The sequence below is a fragment of the Excalfactoria chinensis genome, chromosome 1, assembly GCF_039878825.1.
Source record: "Excalfactoria chinensis isolate bCotChi1 chromosome 1, bCotChi1.hap2, whole genome shotgun sequence".
Classification (NCBI taxonomy): Eukaryota; Metazoa; Chordata; class Aves; order Galliformes; family Phasianidae; genus Excalfactoria; species Excalfactoria chinensis.
In genome coordinates this window covers 19,833,266-19,854,295 of record NC_092825.1, presented here as the reverse complement: position 1 = coordinate 19,854,295, position 21,030 = coordinate 19,833,266, and the positions used below count along the sequence as shown (strand labels likewise).

The following is a 21,030-nucleotide window of genomic DNA, read 5'->3' as shown; positions in this document are numbered from 1 at the left end:
CCTTTTCCCCAGCAGAAATACTACCGACTGCTATCTTAATTCACCTAAAACTCCTGGGCTCCAAACTTATGTAAAATTTGCCCTGGAAAAACTTGCTCAAATTCAATCCTCCCCTGCAAATCTTGCATTGTACATCAAAACTCAACAAACTTCTTCCAAGTCCCTCCTCATTCCATATGCCACTAGACTCACCCTCACACTGCCTATGTGCATCGCCTCCAGTGAATCTGTCTCCCTCCTTGCCACAACCTAGTTTCTCAGTCTGGTCCAACAGCTGACTTGGCAGCTGTAGCAGTGCTCTAGGGACATGACAGCACATTCTCAACTTTGGGTTCAGCTGCCAGGGTGAAGTCCAAAGGATAATAAGTTAACAGGAGGTGGCATCAGGTTCAGTCAGGGCACAGCTCAACTGAGGAGGTAAGGACTTTACTTGTACCTTTTTCCCATAAATTCAGATTAAATTCTGTATTCTTCAGAAGGAAGCTAGAAACCAAAAATTTTCAGAGGAATGAAAGTACTGAGATACAGATGCCAGAGAGAAGCACTGGGGGTGATTTTTTTATATTTTACCAAGAACACGGTTCATAAAATCCTTCCTTACACTTCTTTCCTCTTCATATCAGAACCTGACTTTCTTGAAACTCTGGAGTAACAGCATGCTGTGCCATCACTAAGATAACCTGCCATCAGTGCATTCTCACACTTGCTTCAAGCTTGACTTGTAGAACTGGAATCTCCACCACATTTAACGGTGTATTAGCATGAGCTTTATCAGCCCTCCAGTTGCTGTGTTTTTATGCCAAGCTGTTTCAGTCACCTACTAATCCATGCAACATGAAGTTTTCTTCAAACAAAATTCTGAGAAAGATTCTATACGCTTTCAGCAACAGGCTACAACATCATCTGTATGCTTCGTCTGTTAACAATCATTCTGCTTACCTATTGGAAACATTTACTTTGGCAGAATCATTTTCTAATTCAGCATCCGTTTCTGTCTACTTCAGTATTTCCTCTGCAAACAAAAATCCCTGTCAGTGTCCAACTGTGCTTGCAGAAATAGCTTTTAAAAGTAGGAAAGCCTACATGCCCTGTAGGTGAATGAGGACAGAAAACTGTATCCTGAGGAATAGAAACCCTGCTTACAAGCAGCACCCTTTATTGATAATTCCACGTGTCCCTTTACAAGACCTAAGGGAGACTGGGTCACTTTTACTCATTTATGTCATCAAAACACCTCCTGTTACACTCTGCTGCTGTGCTTCCAAAAAAGGCAGTTTTGCTCCTTTCTCATTTATCTAATTGCAGCACTACTGGCATCTCTTTAACACCATAGTGAATCAGTCTAGAGAACAAGAATAGGTGAAAACTACCCTCTCTCTGTTAATATGATTAGTCTTGTGCCACTTATTTCCCTGAACTGACTCAGCCAGCACAAGATCAGAAAAGCACTAGGGCTAGTCCTGGGAACACACGGGTGGGGAAGCAAGATGCTCTTTTTACATACAAAATAAATAAATACCACACAATTGGTTCAGTTCATGTTCTTAAAATATTTGTGCCATTTTCTTTAAGATGCAAGCCACCTAAGGTTTTCTCCAGCATTTGTTTTCATTCTGGTCAGAAGGTAAGCTTGGGATAATGATGACTTCCAGCCTCTTAAGTACCAAAGACGATAAACAGGATTTTCAGTAGCATATGTGCAAAAAATTAAACAGGTTGAAAAAGAAAACTCTCAAGAACCAATGTTGCATTTTACACAGTATATTTATTTTAGGTATAAAAATACTACTTCTGCATTTCACCAGGACCGTACTTCAAATCTGAAATATATTTGGGACTCCCAGAGATATATAACACACAATTGATAATAATTAATAAATCTAATAGCATCTTGGTGCAGACAGCTGCTACAGAGATACCTTTTCAAAAAACTAGATACTGATTTACTTCACACAAGAAAAGAAAACTGCTTTAATGGTTATAACTAAGAAACATGTCATATAAGGAGGATAGCCGTGCTGAGAAACAGAGCACCAGTAAGTCACCAACACAGCTGAAATACAGAGACACTTTACAAATTACACAGGAGTTATTTGAAGGCAAAACAAAATTTGTTTGTTAGTAAGTTACCTGGAAATATTTGTTGGTGTGGTCAAGTCCCGTTTGCAATTGTTTTAAATCCTCCCTCTGCAAGTGGCTTGGTAGTTGAGTCTCAAGTTTTCCTTTAATGAACTTTAGTAATTGAACAGGCATAGTTGCGACCTAAACAATGAGAAACAGGCTCCTGAATTTACTCAAATACATCAAAATAAGAGTTACTAGAAGTTCCAGCATACGCAGAAGGGAGACATGAGACGTGTAACATGAGAGCTTTACTAAATGACTAAAAAACTTCAGAGGGATCAGTCTCATTGTTCAGTACCATCAACATCAGGAAGAGACAGAAGACATTTGATACAACTTGACAGACCTCCATCAATACATATTTTGAAAACATTCCATTGTGTTGAAAATGGCAACAAAATTTTACTTTACTCAGGATTAATAGCAGCTGGTGAATACGAAGGATAAAGAGTATGAATACTTCACATACAAAATACATACTAAAAAACAAGACTTTGAATGGCAAAAGAAGAATCACGTTGCCAATTGAGAAGTAAAGTACAACTGAAGCTCAATCAATACAATATTTCAGCAATTTAGAGAAGAGGGTGCACAAGTGACAAGTTATGTTTGTAGTGCTCTGATTTTCAAAATATTTTGTGCTCCAGTAAAGATTTCCTCAACTGTTCAAAACTAAAAACAGCTAAGTTACTGCATATTAACTGACTAGGCTTTCCACGCACTTTATACAAAGCAAAGACCACCAGAAGGCTGTAAAAGGTCCTTACAATAATGGGAAGCTGTTAGCGAGAATCAGTCACACAGCAGATCCCTGTGCAAAGGACCTGCATTCATGATGCTGCCCAAGTCACAGATGAACTGCCTCACCTGGCAGTTCTCATGCTGACCCCAAGGTGCAATGCAATAATCCCCAAAATTAATTGCAGCAGCCTTCTCTGAACTCAAGAGCCATAAAAGCAATTTAAAAACAAACTAAGCAGCCACTTGAACTCAGAAGTCAGTAACAAGGTCACAGTGCCACGCATCCTACCTGCTCACAACATACATTTCCCTACTTTAGGTCAGCAAGCAAGTTTTTTCTCTATAATTTCCTCCCCAGCACACACAAGACAAGGAAGCTCCATGAGTTACCCTTAAAAAGCTTTTGAGTTAGAAGTATCTACTTACAACTGTTTACAAAGGTGGATAGAAATAGGACAAGGGGGAACTGTTTTAAACTGAGACAGGGGAGGTTTAGGTTAGAGATTAGGAGGAAGTTTTTCCCCCAGAGGTTGCAGACACACTGGAACAGGTTGCCCAAGGAGGTTGTGGATGCCCCATCCCTGGAGGCATTCAAGGCCAGGCTGGATGTGGCTCCGAGCAGCCTGGTCTAGCAGTTGGCAACCCTGCTCATAGAAGGGGGTTTAAACTAAATGATCATTGTGATCCTCTTCAATCCAGGCCATTCTGTGATTCTACTTCAGACTACATTCTAGCAGGCTGACAAGCTGATCTATTTCATTCAGAAATAGCGAACTTCAGAATTAATCAGCAACATTACTTTTCATTCAGCAGCACTATAATGAACTACAAAGATGTACAACATAATGAATTAATGCTTCTTAAATTTCTCATAGTTACGGTAGTTGAGCAATTACAGAGATGTTTGTTTTTCCCAGAGATGTGTAACAGCAAGATGCATTTTGCTACAGTTCAAAGACGGCTGCTAAATCAAAACAAAGAAAGGAACTTGGGTATAAAAACCACCTTCAAATTTTGCAGCCCCCTTGCTTCCATTAAAAAAAAAAAAAAAAAAAAAAAGAGATTTTGCCATTTATGTCAATTGGACAAATACTCTGCATGTGTCTCTATGGTTAGAAAGGAAAATTTATGAAAAGGAGCCATATGTCAGTTGATGCAGTGGGAGGAAGCCATATTATTTCCACTCCCTACTTCACATTTACTCCTACAATTTAGGCAATTTATGTAAATAATATACAAGTTGAAAACAAGTGCAGTTTGTGAGAGCTTTTTTTTTTTTTTTTTCCCAGATCTTAAATTTCTGTACATGTAAAAATAAGTTCATGTATTTTAACTGACAATCACTGGCACTCACAGTCTTTTGCTCTCTGCAAGTGAAACACAAGGACATTAATGTGGACGTCTGCACATACGTATATGCTGTAGTTCCAACAGTGACAAGAATACATTTTCAACACCAAACTGATATAGCACGGGCATCCCAAATCTGGATGCAGATGTCTGTAGTGCTGTCCTTGGTGTTAACAGCAGCTCAGTGAAAATAAGTCTGCCAGGCGTCTCTTGCTCTCAAAAGGCTAACTGCATAGCACCAACAAGCATCCCTTCAAATCAGAGTCTGCTGCTGTAGAGTTCTCTAAGTGGCATGTACAGAGCTACATATATATGTATATATATATATATGTATATGCATATATAATATGTCAGGCTGTGATAGGCAGAAAGCATCATGGGGTACTCCCTGAACAGCAGAAATAGGAGATGGGTTCAAAACACACACAGCAGAAAGAAAGAGGCAGTGAACTAAAAACCTCTGTTGCCTTCCAAAAGCTAAAAGTGACAAAAACACAGAGCAGCCAAAAAGCTTAATAATTTTAACAATCAAAGAATTATGTAATTGATTTCACCTTGCATGTGAATTCAGAAGAGAGAGAAAAAGAGATCATTCATTACTTGCTTACTAAGTGAAACATAACTTTGAAGACAGCTGTGGGCCGAACTTTTTACATACTGCTCTTCCCCATAACAGTCTTTTTATCTCATGATTTTCTAGCTTTTATATTTCCGACAGTGGAACAGTCTACTATAACCCAATAGTTCTATCTTAATTGTCTAAGGGATATTAACATATGATCCAAAAGCATATAAAACATCCTCAACCACAGTAGATCGAAAAACAACTGCCTAGTAGAAAAAGCTTTAACGAAGGTTAACCTTCAACAAAAATAAGCAGTAATTTTAGAACTTGGTTTTTTGGATGCACTGCGACATATTCCACCGAGATATTGCAATCATAAGATGTCTGCGTCTCGAGGTTCAGAAAGAAAACACTATGCCAAAATAAAATAAGTTTTAATAAAAAGGATTCTACCTCATTCCTTTCTCTTGCAACTTCAGCAATCTCAGACCTGAATTAGGGAGCTAAGAAGCTGTCTGGGGTGCAGGTACAAGAAAAGCTGTCAGGCTCAGTGTTTTCATCAGCTCAAACAGAAGGCAAAATAACTACCTTTTTGTTTTACTTGCAACACACCTCAGAAACAAGCTTTGAGAGCCTGGTAACTTTAGTATTAAAGTATATAACCAAATCTTAGGCACTTACAGAATCAAGCAGCAGCAGCTTACATGTGGTTTAAAGACTGTAATTTTTGAACTGAACACTGCAAAACAGGGTGTTCGGCAGAGCCTGGGCATTTAAGTCCTTTTGTGAAAGTCATATATATATTTTTTTCCCCTTTTCCCCCCTGAAGGCTTTTTCAACTTTTGTTACAACTTAAAAGGAAAAGATCTTAAATGTGTTTGGGAAAAACAAAAAACACCAGAACTTGAACTCTCAGCTCAGCTCTACAATCCTTTAATGCACACTGCAGATCATTAAGACAACACAAGCTGCAGTTGCAAATGCAATTAATACCACACAGTCACAAACAAAACTGCTGATCTGAACTGAACCACAACATGAGTGAGAAACAGGATGAGCAGAATAAATCTTTTTCTTACTAAGGAAAACGCAAGAAGAAATGTACAGAAGAAATAGAAATTTGTTCTTATCGTCAAAAGAATTCATCAGTACTTTTAATCTTGCTCAGCAAATGTTAGACTTCAGCTAGGATAGTGAAGGGCTAAAAATTTTCTACAACATTTCAACACAGAAAACTGTATGTTGCAAGCTCGGTACACAAAAATGTTCTCGTCTATTGCTGATGTTAAATTAAAGATACCAACATGCCCTAATAGTCTGAAGACCCAGAGGACATTCTTATGGCTGAAAACAAATCAGCCATGAAAGACAGGTCAAGTCAACCTCCTGTTAGAATCAGGAACCATTTCACATACATCCTGGATATACAGGTTGCTGAATTACTTTGGAAAATGCTTATGAGAATCTCTAGGATGCAATGAAGATCAACTGAATTTTTACAATCATAGCAAATTATAAATAACTCAGTTCACCAGTAATAGAATTATCACTCAAATGACCTCACATCTCTGAGTAAATACCAGGAACCAGTAGCATAAAGAAAATAACATAATGACAATCACAGTTAATATCCTATTTTTTTCCTCACTCCAGATCAAGGGAAACAAGCATTTACTGGAAAAATATGACAAAGACATTACAAAGCAAGACTACATGCTGCATTTATCTGCTGAATGTGTCCAACACATTTTACTTCCACGTCCAGTTCTCTGAAACATACAATTCTGTATTCAGGAACTGTATTCCCTTCAAACACGGAGTCAAAAGACACTTTAAAACAAGCAAAATAAACAAGAACTCATAATACAAACCTAAAAGATGTAAGACAACCTTTACCACTTATTGTTCATACAAATAAAAAAGTCAGAACGTGAAATAAATACTACAGACTAAGAACTACCTTGCAAACACTGCAAATGTGAATAATTCAACCACCCTTCACAGAATCACAGAATGGCCCAGGTTGGAAGGGACTTTAGTCTCCAATCCCACCACCACAAGCAGGGTCACCAACCTCCACATTTACTGCTGAGCTGCCCAGGGCCCCATCCAATCTAGCCTTAAACACCTCCAGAGACAGGGCATCTACCTCTCTGGGCAGCCTGTTCCAGCACCTCACAACCCTCACAGTAAAGAACCTCCACCTGACATTCAACCTAAATCTAACCTTCTTCAACTATTTCCCCTTGTCCTGCTCTTGTTATCCACCCTTTCAAAGAGACGACTCCCCTCCTGTTTACTGGCTCCCTTTAGGTACTAAAAGGCTGCAATGAAGTCACCCCACAGCCTTCTTTTCTCCAGGCTGAACAAGCCCAGCTCCCTTAGCCTGTCTTTGAAGGGGAGGTGCTTCAGCCCTCTGATCATCTTTTTTGCCCTCCAACAGCTCCCTGTTTTTCTTGAATCAGGGATTCCAGACCTAGACACAGTACTCCAGATGGGGCCTTGCAAGGGCAGAGTATTAAATCCATTAATGTTTCCATTTTGACTCCAGAATTAAGTTCACGTGGGAGGTAACCAAAGTTGTATCCTTTTTTTAATTTTTTTTATTTTTATTTTTTCCCTAACAATACATTAATCCAGTGCACAGGATAGAAAGTGACAACATTTCTGCCTGGATTACACAGACCCATCCAACATTTTAGCCTTTGTTCAAGTCCTTGACAAGTTCCTTATCTATCAAAGCAGATGTTACTTGCAGAGAGATGCTTTAAGTCATTCTCCAAATGAGAGAATAAACCCATGATTATGTGGATTCGGAAGAAATCTCACCAAAGAATGAAGGAACAGCCAAAAACATCAGCATCTAACTGATGGGATGAGCCAAAACAGCAGATTTCCGAAGCCCCTGTAAACACATAAAGGAGTCAACACAGTATCACTTAGCAAGAACTAAAACAACTCTGAAGAAGGCAATGTATCACCTTTAACACAAACAGGGGCACGTGCATGGCAGTCAGAGCTGACCACTATCATACAATTAGAATTCTTAAAAATGAATTCAAATTCATTTCAAGTTGTAATTTGCTAATTGTACAGCTTAAAAGAGGCCAAAGCTATGCATTTGTGGTGCAAAATGTACTATTAAACTGCCATATATCTCAGCAACACTTCAGCCCTGAGAAGCAGCCACTGCACTACACAGGCATCTTGGGAAGAGAAGCTCAGTGCATGAACTGTGAGGACTAAAGTTAAGCCAACGACTACCAGAAACCAAATGCTTAAAACCAACAGCCTGGATGTGTTACTTCTGTACTAGTACTGGATTATTAGCACTGATAACATAAACTTTTTTCTTCTGTGTACTCAGGGCCAAACTGGCTTAAACGGGATTAGGAAAAAAGAAATAATAGCATATATATGAATACTTTTAACCCTTATAACACTGCCACAGCGAGGACTCGGCCTCCATAGAGAACGACCGGCTGCGGGGCAGTTCGAGAGGTGCAAGGGCTCACGCTGAACGCAGAGCCTAACCCAAGCAGCACAGGGCAGCAGAGCGGCAGGACATCCCTGAACTACAAAAAACCTTTATTCCACCGCCGGTCCACCCGCTGCACTCCTCCCCTCAGCCCTCAATGGGGACTGAGCCCCGCGCCCCGCCACTACCTGCTCCAGAGGGCGGCAAGCAACTGCCCAGCGCCGCACCGCCTGCCCGCTTCCGCCCAGCCCGCAGGGAGGACCCGCGCATGCGCACTGCCGGTGCCGATGGGCAGTAAGAGCATGCGCTGTGAGGAGGCGGGAAGGCGCTGCCCTCAGCCGCGGCCCGAGAGGGGGCGGGCTGCGCGGGAGGTTTGGAGGGGCGGGAAGGGAGGCGTGGCGGTGGGGCCGTGTGTTCGCTTATCTGTAGCTTCTTATTCCTGTAGCCCTGGGAGCTTGGCTGTAGTTTCGTTTGTTCGCTTCTTCTCTCTGTCAGTTCGTGTTCAGGAGATTTGTGGTGAGGGCTTTCACAACGAATTTATGTTCTGTACCTGTTTTCATTGCCTTTTCTGAGACAGGTTGCTGTTCTTTGAAACCACAGGGGCTGGAAAGCACCTCTGGAGATCATCAGTATAGTCCTCTGGTCTCATCAAGTTTGTGTGAAAATACTTCTTGCTGACTACATACAGAAAATTAGAGCTGACTGGATGAATCATTTCCATCAATTTTTTTATGTCCCGATTCAGATATGGAAGGCCAAAAATCCTGCTTTTTAACAAAAACTGTGGTAGCTCCCAAAGTAGATTCTCAGCTTCTTTGCTTGCTGAGCTGCAGCTAACTGATATCTTACAAATAACGGGGAATTTAAGCACATCTGATTGCCGGGAGGACAAATGATCTGGCCACCTGAAAATCCAGCCACAGCAGAGTAGATGGGCTGAGAAGATCGGTATCACTTGCCCACATCCTTTCTTTCTCTTAAAAGTTGTGGAGAAATCAACTTAATCTACTTAGACTATGAAATGCTGTGGAATTCTAGTAGAGTACCTTCTGTCCTCTCCAATGACTTCTGTTTTTAAATCTACAGCATCCCTCTGTCCAATTTGGAAAGATATGGATTTGATAGGCGGGTTGTTCGATGGATGAGGATCTGGTTGGAAGATTGTACATGGAGTGGTGATCAATGGATCAGTGTCCAGATGGAGATTAGTAGCGTTCCTCATAGTTAGTTCTGGGACTGATGTTCTTTAATATCTTCATCAATAATATGACAGTGGGATCGAGTGCTCCGTTAGCAAGTTGTTTGTCATGGTCAGCCTGGTTTCTGTGACAAGGGGGTGAAGGGACCCACAGATCGATGCCCCAGGGAGATGGGAGGAGAAGGCAAAAGGCAAGGACACAGGCCTACATGAGGAAACTATGACATTTGTCGATGACACCAAGCTCTGTGTTGTTGAAAGGCCTGAGTGATGAGATAACATCCAGAGAAGCTTAGACAAGCTTGAGGAGTGGACCATGTGAACCACATGAGGTCAAAAAAATCCAAATGCAAGGACTCGCACCTAGGTTATGGCTATCTCCACTATCAAATCAAGCTGGAGGGTGAAAGGATGGAGCACAGCCCTGCTAGAAGACCTGGTGGTGGATGGCAAGCTGGACCTGAGCCAGCAATATGCACTCTCAGCCCAGAAAGCCAACTGGATCCTGGGCTGCATCAAGAGATGAGTGGTCAGCAGGGTGGGGGAGGTGATTCTGCCCCTCTACTCTGCGCTGGTGGGACTTCACCTGAGATGTGGAGTCTTCAGTATAGGAGAGACAGAGACCTGTTGGAGCATGCCCAGAGGAGAGCCACAAAAATGATCCAAAAGGTAGAATACCACCGGTATGAGGACAGGCTGAAAGAGCTAGGACTGTTCAGCCTGTTGATGAGAAGGTTCCAGGGAGATTTTGAGAGCAATCTTTCAGTATCTAAAGGGAGGATGTAAGAAAGAAGGGGACAGACTCTTTTGCAGGGTCTGTTGTGACAGAACAAAGGGAAATAAATGTAGTTTGTGTGCAATGAATCAATAAGGAATCATACAGCTATATCATACTTCTGTCTACAAGGTGTTGTGCTTTAGTGGTTTTCCTTCTCTAAAGGTTACTCACGTCTGTAAGTTTTTGTTATCATTGCTGGCAAGTCTGAAATGCGAAGACAGGGATAAGAGAGTCTTTTGAAAGAGGTGTACAAGTACAAATAATTCTTCATTGTTTTCTAATACTGTTCTGTGTAATGTGAGCTCATTTATATTGTAGCTTATATGGATGTAAAAAAACCCCATACATTTAATGGGAATTTAATGGTTAAATTATGGTAATTTAAGAAACAATATTTGCAAAAAAGGGTGATGCCTTTTATTAGGCCAGATTGCATAGGGTAGGGATTGTGTATGCTATATGATAGCAATGAAACACTTTTACAGACTATGGCTGGTATTTCAATAGCTAGCTCACGTTGCAGAATCATAACTGGCCCTCTGGCCAGAAGAAGCCAGCTTCAGATGTCTCATGAATGAATTAATGGGTGAAGATGCAGGGCAGGAAACAATTTTCTCCTATTCCTACAAGATAAGGAAATGAAACAGGAGATGGTCTAGGAAAAAAGCAGGAGGCTGAATGTTGGAGGTGGTGTGAAGGAGGAAGGGCTCCACTGAAGTGATTCTGGACATAACTCTGCTTGTGGCAATTCTGTAGTTCAGCAGCTCTGAAAGAAAAGTCTGAAAATCTCCAAGGTATCCTGCAATGAGGATCTTATATGAAATGTGGAGTCTCTTGTGCCTGCTGGCTGCTTCAAAACTTACAGGGGTTTTGAACATTAAGAAGAAAGACATAAATAGCATATGAAGAGTTATTGTAGTTGGTGTAAAGTTTGCAACCTGACCCAAAGCTGTTGAAAGTCAATTTTAGTTTTTCCATTGTTTTCAAGCTTTCCTATCCATTGAATCATTAGAGATACTGCAAATTAGGCTTTTGTTTGCTATTATTAAATCTGCAACATTTTTCTTTTCTAAATTCAATACACTCATTAAATGATGCTTGCTTAGTGATTGTGTTCTTAGGTCATTTGCTTAGCAATAGGATTTTATTTTCTAGTGAGGCAGCCATCCAACAGCATTTTGTAGAAATGAGAAATAATGGATACTTGTAGCTGTTTTTCATTGAATTTCATTACATGAAATACTCCTTAGCTTTAAGAGTGTTGAAAGGTTGCATTTTACCTTAACACCTAACCTATATGACCAGCTGTAGAGGTTAGTACTTTCTTCACTGATGCTTATAGGTTTATAATGTCTAAGAAGGTTACTGAAGTATATATATATATAAATATATATAAAATTTCTATAGTACTTTCTCTCTGAGTTGACCTATGAGTGTTAGTAGATCTGTCTTGGGAGTAGGATAATGAAAGGAAACCCCGACATTTTTGATGTATTGATCTTTTCTTTCATTTCAAACACAGGAATAAAGCCAGGAATATCTGTTCAGCACAATAATAATAAAAAAAAAAATGCAGTGCTCATACATAGAAGGCAGTTAAAATGAATATAGTACCACTGAAGTGTTTGATTTTTTTATTCAAGTGCTTGTGCTTTGTGTAAGAGAGTTTGTTATGTCATTTAATGTGTGTGAATTTTGGTAGGTGTCTTTCAGGGGTGTACAATAGCAGACAGGAACCTAGGCTTATATTTTCAAGGAAGTCATTAAAGAGCTTATTAAAGGGTGCAATTGTGTGAGCACAGATAAATAGAATTATTTCTGCAAGAGCCATTCAAGTATTCCCTGCAAAATAATTGTTTCTTGCTTCCTCTGTTATTTTCATTAACTGATGCAATTGCTTTCCTATGATATGTACTAAAGCCAAGCCTGAGAATTATTATTGTTATTTTTCTTTATGAACCAGTTTGTTTGGAAAATACAAGTTTTTCACTTTTAGGAATGAGTGTCTAACTTTGGTTATTATCACAGGCATCATAGTCCTTGCTGTGGAATTCTATGAAGTAGAATCCCTTACTGTTTAAAAATCTAATAGAGAACAAAAAAGCCAGTCTCCACCCCACTAGGTTTGCAATCAAAGTACACTAAGACCATTAGAACTGGAGTTAATCTTTAATGCAGTTAGACACTTATGCTGAAATGAAAAAACTGAAACAAGAGGAAGTGTGGGAGGAGATATTGCTGGAGAGCCTATTTCTGTTGAATAAAAGTTGGTTTTCACTTGTATGCTGATGGTGCTGATTTTACAGACATTACTGCATTCTCCAACCTAAAGAAAACTTTAAAAAACAGTAATAATTTAAGAAAACTCAGGCCTTTTGGGAGTTTGTGTATCAGATATCCCCACAAATATTTGTTCCTTTTCTCCTAAAATCTTTAGCTCTTAGGGCTCAGTTCTCAAGTCTCTGATTTCTCTAACATTATGGACTGTACTGAGATTATTCAATAGATATATTTTTTTTCCTTTTCTGTTTTTTCTTTTTTTGTATAATTCTCGCTGTAACTTTGCACTTATGTATTTTAAAAATGGATGTTTTTTGCCTTTGAGATAAAAGTAAGAGGTAAAGTAAAATAAAAAGTAAGTAAGTAAAGGAGGAAGTTGATGTGCAGCTTAAACAAAATACTTTTATTTTTAGCCACGCTTTCTTCCTCTGCTGAGGAATCCGATTCCTTTCTAAAATATCCATAACACGAGTTTAAATTAAGTGGTTATGGGTATCTTGAAGCTCTAGCATCAGGCCTGCAGTGTTTTTAACCTCTTTGACTTCAGTGTTCTGAGAAAAGCTGAACAAAGGTTGCTCTGCGATGACTGAGTGACCTTCTTACTTTAATATTCTTACTTATAAATATGCTTGTCCCTAATCTTCTGATTATTTAATCAATATATTTTGTTAGGATAAGAGAAACAGCATTTTCCAAAACACGGTCAACAAAATATATGTATTTTTTTACATCCAAAATATTAAAGTTATTACCTTTGGTGTTTTGACCTCAGATGAAATGAATGTGTCCATCAACAACTGAATAAAGAGGAAAGACTTCTGATTGTTAAGATAACATCAGTTAAAATAGTTTAGTGATGATGCCCTCTTTATTTCTGGTGTTTGCTTAAGAGTCCTCCTTTTCCAATATGGACTCAGCTGGACTTAAATCCACCTGAAATTTTGTAAGAATGATGGTTCCTCAGCTGCATTAAGAGCTCATTTAATAAACTACTCAGCTTTAGTTGAGAGCTAATGGGCTCAGTTTCCATAATGGTGTCGAAACTGATATTCAGGACCTCCAGAATATACTCGTATGATCTGGCATCTTTGGCAACAGAGTTGTTGCTGTGGTTTCCAAAATACAGCACTCCTAGGAAGCATAGTAATCTGAAGAAAGGCTCTCAAAAAATGTCATGTACTGAGGATACTGATTCCTTGTTGTAATACAAAAGCATTTTGACAGATTGAAGAAAATGATTTAAAAAAACAATGTGCAGTCAACAGAGACAAGCAAAGCATACTACGCTTAAGCGAAAATGATCGACTGCATAAACATGTAGAGATAAACAGCCAGCTAAATGGCAAAACATTTAGAGAAAAAAAGGAATGAACCACAAGCTGAATGTGAGTCAGCCATGTCATTCTGTTCTGAAGAAGAACAAATGACATAAATAACCTGTAAGAGACATAAAGTAACCTTTCTGTCCAAGGCCTCTCATAAGCTGGAGTAATGTGTTCAATTTCTGTCATAAAACTTCAAGAAAAACATAGGTCAGTTGGAGAAAGTTGAGAAGATCCCAGTGAGAATGATGAGAGGTTTAGAAAACATGACCTCCAAGGATGGATGGAGAGACCTGGGGTTATTTAGTTTGGAGTCAAGCGTATTTTTTCTCATGTGGAGTTACGTAGGATACAACAAAAAATAGAACCAAAGAAGAAATGATTGTTTCTCCATGTTCATGGTACATAAAAAAAAGGAAGTTAATGAACTTAAATTCCAAAAGGAACGATTCACATTAGGTAGACATTTTGACCAAAAAAAGGTGTTGAGGCATGGAATGATTTTCCTCAAATTTACATTAATGTGTGGATTTTTTGGACGAGGTTAACAGAAGATTTAATTTAACTAGCTGATCTGTAGATGGATGGATAAGGTATGCTCTTAAGGTCAATTCAACTCTATTTTTTGATGATTCTTTCAGATTTTATATGAAACTTATATTTACTTCAAGTTTATTCACTTGTTAAATCTGAATTTTTCTCAGATAGTGTTATTCAAAGCTGTTTTCAGGAGCCCAAAGAAGCCAATAGTCTGGAACTGGCAAGGGAGTTATTTCCTGTGCAGATCATGAAATATTTAGAATATGTAGCTTCATGTGGCTTAGTGGTTCATTGCATATGATTGAATGTGGTAAATAAATGCTTGGAAACTATCACTTAGTTTAATTTTACACAATCTTGCATGATTATTCATTGTCACATTTTCATGCCACGTCAGTTCTTTGTTCTTTGATGGTGTCATTCAGTTTTGTGCATTGAGTGTTTTAGTGCTATTGGCTAAACTGTTGTCTTTTATATATCCCAGGAGGAAATACTAAATGGTTTAAAATAGTTCTTATTAATTTCTTTGATAATTTGATGAGTAGCATTAAGCAATAAATACTGTAAGCAGTGTTTTCTATGTCATAATTTCACCAGTGCTGACTAAAAGTAGGTGTTCAGCCAAGTGTCTCTTTTATTTGAAAAATTGCAGTTGGATGCTGAATTTGCGCTGAATATGGACAAGGGTTCCTGATTCTGATTTCAGTGACTGTAAGAAAGCAGTCAAGCCAAAAGGAGCAAAAAAGAACAAATTTGGAGCTTGCAACGCTAGCCAACACAGTCATTTCTTAGAAGATCAATTTGTTTGCATATTATTATTAATGTTGATATCACTTATAGCTTATAGAGATGGTGTTCGGGGGATCTTGGCATACTTTAAGAAAACAGGATATTTCTTCAGGAACACTCATGTAGTCGCATTTTTCTTTACCTCAGTGAATATGAGAATTTATTTGCTATTTTAGTATGACTCTTTTTTTTTTTTTTTTTTTTTTTTTTCCCTGTGATTCTGTTCACAGAACAACATCGTTATCGAATGTCAGGGTATTTCTAAAATACTTATAACTGTGAGGATAGTGTGAGTTTTTGCTACTCTGTGACTTACACAGGTAGATTCTTCAATGAAAGGTAATTTCATTTTAAGGGTAGGGACTGGTGAAGAGGTCAGTAATAGGAAAAACTAGTTACTGAAAAAACTGAGGTAGGATGGCCCTGGCTGGCAGCAGAGCACCCACCTTGCCTCATTAATTTTCCTCACTGTCAGCTAACTGGGTAGCACATAGAAGGAATGGGAATGAGATCCAAGTAGGTTGAGATAAAGATGAGGAGACAGATCACATAGCAATTACTATACTGGGAAAAACAGACTCAACTTGCAGAAATTTATTTTGTTGTTAATCATACTTTTATTTTATTGTCAATTAGTATAAATATTTTATTGCTGTTTCAGGTATTGTAAAACAAAAAAAACAATCCAAGATGTAAGCATTTATACATTTAGGAAAACCACTGCCCTCCTTTTCCCAGGGTTGGCTTCACAAGTGATCTTGTTCATGCTGCAAGTTATACTCAGTGTATGCACTGAGACCACAAAGGCCTCAGAGAGGGTGGCAGTCATGACACAGATGTGTTTTCACCCTTTCCTTCTTGCTTTTTTCTTCTGCTCTCTTATGGGTGTCCTGGGTGTCCCAGCCCTTCAGCAACATCAGCACAACCTCTGCCCCTCTGACCTTGGTGTTTTCTCACTGTTTCCATCTCTATTCTCTAATTCCCCCTCTGTTCTCTCCTTCTCTAGCCAGTATTTTCTTTTCTTTCTGAAATACATATTCCTAGAGGTACCAACAGGTTCACTGATGGGCTCAGCTTTGGCCTGTGGATTTTAAGTAAGTAATATATAAGAAATGTATCTTATAGGTCTGATCTATCTTATATTCAACAGACATTGCTGTGTACTAGGAAAGATAATTTATCATTTCTTTTGACATCCAGTTCTAAATTTCTCTCTGAGTGGACAAATTTGATTATTAAGTTTATTACAGTAGAAAATGAGAACTAAAACCAGGCTGTACCGAAGAGATTACCTGATATTCAACAGACATTGCTATGTAATAGAAAAGAAATAATTTATAATTTCTTTTGACATTCAGCTCTAAATCTCTCTCTGAGTGAACAAATTAGATCGTTATTTATTATTTTTATTACAGTAAAAAATAAGAACTAAGACGACATAATAGTGAAGGGAGCAACACCTACAGCAAGTGAGTTCTTTCAGCCAGAAGACAAGAGAAGAGCATAGGCAGAGGAAGAAGGGCAGTGAGATAATGTGGTAAGCCTGATGAGACATAACTTTAAAACAGCAGCAAATTGAGCAATGGCAGTGTCACTGGTCAAATTTCTAAGTGAGGTATCTGTCCATTTTCCTGTTAGTCTGACACAAACTAGTCTCCACATATGAGAAAAAAAATTAGGAGGGGAAAACAAGCCAGAAGGCATGAGCCATGGTGGACAAGATTAAAAAAAAGTAAATAGTATAGGTCATTAACTTCATTGGAGCAACATCCAGAAACCATTTCAGAGGATTCAAATACCCTGCAGCTAGTGTATTTGGTTAAATGATATTGGAAATCACAAAATGAGATCATTTCAGGAAAAGAAAAGAATGCAATAGTGATTAAGGATAATTACTTTGTGAGTGTCTTTAAACACTGAAAATACCATCTCTGCCTATTAATTCTATTAACTCACCTAGTCTTCACTGAAGTTTCATGAACTCTTGGTATCTGAAGAAGAACACAAGAAGGCAAGAGTTTCTGTAATCTGAGGGTCAGTGCTGTGGCCTCTATGGAGAAGTCTTTCTGCAGTTTTCTCAGGACATGGATACTGTGGAAGATGCAGAGATGACAACCATGAAGATCACAGGCAAGACAGTAGTAATACATTGATGAATTGGTAGGGTTAGACATTGATGAATTGGTAGTCTGTTTACTACCATTATTCTACTCATAACACAATAATCACTGAAACATAGAGTGATTTCCCCACACAGTGTACTTGCAAAAGAAAGTATCACACACTGCTTGGAATGTTAAAAGTCTTCATTTCTTATATGGATGTCAGAAAACAGATTGTTTTGGAAATGTTTAATTTAACAGTACCACTTAATATGATAACCTATGGTAGGTAGAGCACAGCTTCCACCAGCATCAGCAGGTGTTGCTTATTATCACCTGAGAGCTGATTTAGGACCTCTATACAAAGTGAGATATCAGAAATTTTTATCAGATTTTTATGGAAAGTCATAAACAGTCCTGATATGAATTATTTAACTGTCATAGGCATGTCTACATAGAAGTCAAGACAAAAGCAATGTGAAAAAATGAAATGGAAAGTGAGGTAAAAAGTGAGTAGGACAAGAAAAAGAAGACTATGAGAAACAGTAAAAAAGATATCTAACATTTTCCTCGCAAGCAGGATGTTTAGAAAATACAAATACAATATTCCTTATGTCATTAACTTAGATGATGAAGAACTTCAAGAAAGAGGAGACTAACAATTGGGTCTTAGGTTTATTGATTACTTAAGCAGAAGTGTACCCCCAGTATAATTTATTACTTTATAAGGCTCTCATAAAAACCCAAAGATGTTAAGTAAAGGTGGGTCTTGTGAGACATCAGAGCTCATCAGGTGTGGCCACTAGTCTGATTAACATAATGCTTTCCCTTTAAATCAATGAAACATAATGATACTTTTCATGATGAAAAAATGTTCATGATTTTTCATTAGGATTTTAAAGTGCAGGGATGTAACATGCACAACATGCTTGACATGTATGTGCATGCTTGTCTGTGTCCTAATTTCATATTTTTTTCAAGCAGACGTGGAAAGGAAGGAAAGGTCACATTTATCTCTGCACTTGTAAACTATTCATTCTCAGGGAGATTTCTAATGAAGGTTCTCAACCCCTAACTGTTCTTACTTATTTCCAGAAAGGTTGAATATTGAATTTGAACTTAAAAACTTGAATTGTGAATTTAGTGTTGACCTCAGTTCTGAACAACTTTTACTCCTGCCATGGCTGGAAGTTGGCCAAAATATTTCCTGGGAAATTTCCTGGAAGAGGAAGCCCTGTTGACCAATACAGGTCACAATATGTCATAGTTTGATGTTTCTCTTTGACAGTTCAATCCCTCTAAATAAAAATAGTTACTGAGAGGACAGCTAAAACCCACTTGTAATTGAACCTGATGTGAGAGGCAACCTCTGTGGATGTATCGGCAGCAGAAGGAAGACTAAGGAAAATACATGTTGCTGAATGGGACAAAAGGCACGATGGCAAAAGACGTGGTGACAACAGACACAGAGATGGCTGAGGTAGTCAACGCCCCTTTGCCTGTCTTTATTGGTAAGAGCTCCCTTTAGGAATTCCAGGTGCTAAGACCAGTGGGAAAATCTGGAGGAAGGAAGACTTGCCTTTAGTGAAAGAAAACTGCTGGACACATGCTCTGGTAGATGAACCTGTGCATGCTAAAGTAAGATGAAGATGGAGCAAATCCTCCTGGGTACCTTTTCCAAACATATAAAAGACAAAAAGATTGTAGAGAATGGTCAGCATGCATTTCTGCAGTGGGCAATCATACTTAACCAATGTGATAACTCTTTATGATGGGGTGATGAGCTTGATTGTGGAAATAGGTTTATTTTGACTTTAGTAGGGTTATCAACTCTATTTCTTTCATATTTCAGAGAGAATTGACAGCTGGAATAAAGACTGGCTGAGCACTTGGTCTAAAAGGATTATAATCAGCAGGACAAAATCCTGTGGGAGGATGGTTGATAGAGATGTAGAATGTACTGTCAGTTTGAATATAATACAAAACTGGGAGGAGTGGTTGTGTGGTTGTATGTTGTGTCTCCTTCAGAGGGATCTTGACAGACTAGAGAAATGGACCAACAAGAACCCAAGAGACGAGTGAGCTCGTGGAATTAATGACCTGTGTGTCTCATCATTGGTTGAGAAAGGAATCTGCATACTTCAGGCTCAAAATTTACACTCTGTGAATGTGCATCTTTGAAATGGTCAGCTTGTAGAGTTCTAGTACATAAAATCAATCTGACAGGAAGAATGATTTCTCTCCAATGACATCTGGTTCCCAAGAAATAGAGTACAGAGTCAAAATGACATGTTTCCTCACCGTTGTCACTGTCTCACTCCTGTGTAGTGCTACCCAACACTTGTCCATCCAATGTCTTGACAGCTTGTCAAATGTCTCCTTGGAAATGAATTTCACATGTTTTACTTCATAAAGAAATCTGTCTTTACGTTCCAATTCAAGTCTGAAAAATTCGTCAGTTTCTTCCATCTTTTCACAGTTCTTGAAGTCAACATTTCTGTGCAGCAAACAATACTGAGGGAACCTCTAGTGTTGGCTTGAAATGTGACTAATTCAGGAATAGCTCAAGCTATTTTTAAATCTCAACAAAAGAAAAGAATCTGGAAGGTAGTAGGAAGGCTTCATTAAAAATTATCTAACAACAGTTGCCATGCAGCAGACTTACCTCAGAAAATCTCACTGATCCAGGAAAAAAACAAAACAGTGCTTCAACAAACTTCCCTTGAGGAAGTATTTGGTCCATATCTGTAAGTTCTTGGCATGAATGTTCAAAAAATGAGAATACAGCCTTTAACTTCAAGCACTTCAACAGGCAATAAAAACAAAAGCATTTATTTGCTGAGTGGATAAACAGTTTGAGTCTTGCATTACTCAAATATTGTTATCCTTTTGAAGTTGTGTTTGCAAGGAAGTTTTCAACTTAATAGTTTTCATTATTTTCATTTCCCTCTTGCAGAGAAGAACAGGGTATTAAGCTATCGGTAAATATACAGTAGTAAATCAAAAAAGGTAGGTTTTCTCTCCTGCTTTCTATTTATATATGATTTGTGTGATTTTTTTTTTTTCCAAATTGATTTTTTTTTCTCTGTTTTAACATTTACCAAAAGCTATAAGAAGCAAAAATATCTAAGAAGAGTAAAGTGAAAAAACAAAACAAAAAACCAACAACAAAAATTTAAACCACAAGTCTGAATGCTTGGAGTTCCAAGGTAGAATTAAGTTTCATTGATATCGTTAAACTTCACCAAATGATATAGCCTATTGACAGCACATTGCATTGCATAGGATAATGTAGAAATCTGTAGGGATGCCAACTTTTTTTTCTTTCTTTTCTTTTTTTTTTTTTACTATTTTCCGTGTTGATTTGGTCTCTTGCATGACGTGGAAAGATTAGGTCAGTTTTTTGAGAACTGCACTGGCTTTTTTTTGACTAATAATAGCGGGCTCTGTACAGAGACAAAGCAAAATTGTTGTTTAGCAGAGCAACATACGCGGTGTTGCTTCAGAGGACAGTTAGTGGTCTTTCAGTGCTGACCAAATCAGCAGGGCTCTTTTCAGTTGTAAGCAGAAGCATGAGCTTGAGACTACTTGAACGTGTGGGCAGAGATCTGTAATTGATATTCACAAAGTCACAAAAGTCTTTGAAGAATTTATGGCACAAACAGGACTAGAAATGTGTCTTTCAATCTTTTATAGAATTGCTTTTGCCTTACAGCCTTGGCACTAACCAGTGTGCTTGGCTCTGCTCTGCCTGTTATGTGTC

The 21,030-nt window shown here is 38.4% G+C and overlaps 1 protein-coding gene across 2 annotated transcripts in view; it reads right to left on the bottom strand.

Moving 5' to 3' along the window:
* Positions 1-8,550, bottom strand: part of POT1 (protection of telomeres 1) — a 62,810-nt gene extending 54,260 nt beyond the window's left edge. For both annotated transcript variants that reach the window (XM_072340940.1, XM_072340946.1), the window contains exons 1-3: positions 8,447-8,550; positions 7,610-7,685; positions 2,131-2,262 (exon numbers count right to left, since the gene is read on the bottom strand). In XM_072340940.1, the coding sequence (XP_072197041.1) occupies positions 2,131-2,253 (123 nt within the window). In that variant the 5' untranslated portion in view covers positions 2,254-2,262; positions 7,610-7,685; positions 8,447-8,550. The remainder of the gene's footprint in view (positions 1-2,130; positions 2,263-7,609; positions 7,686-8,446) is intronic.
* Positions 8,551-21,030: the final 12,480 nt, after the last annotated feature.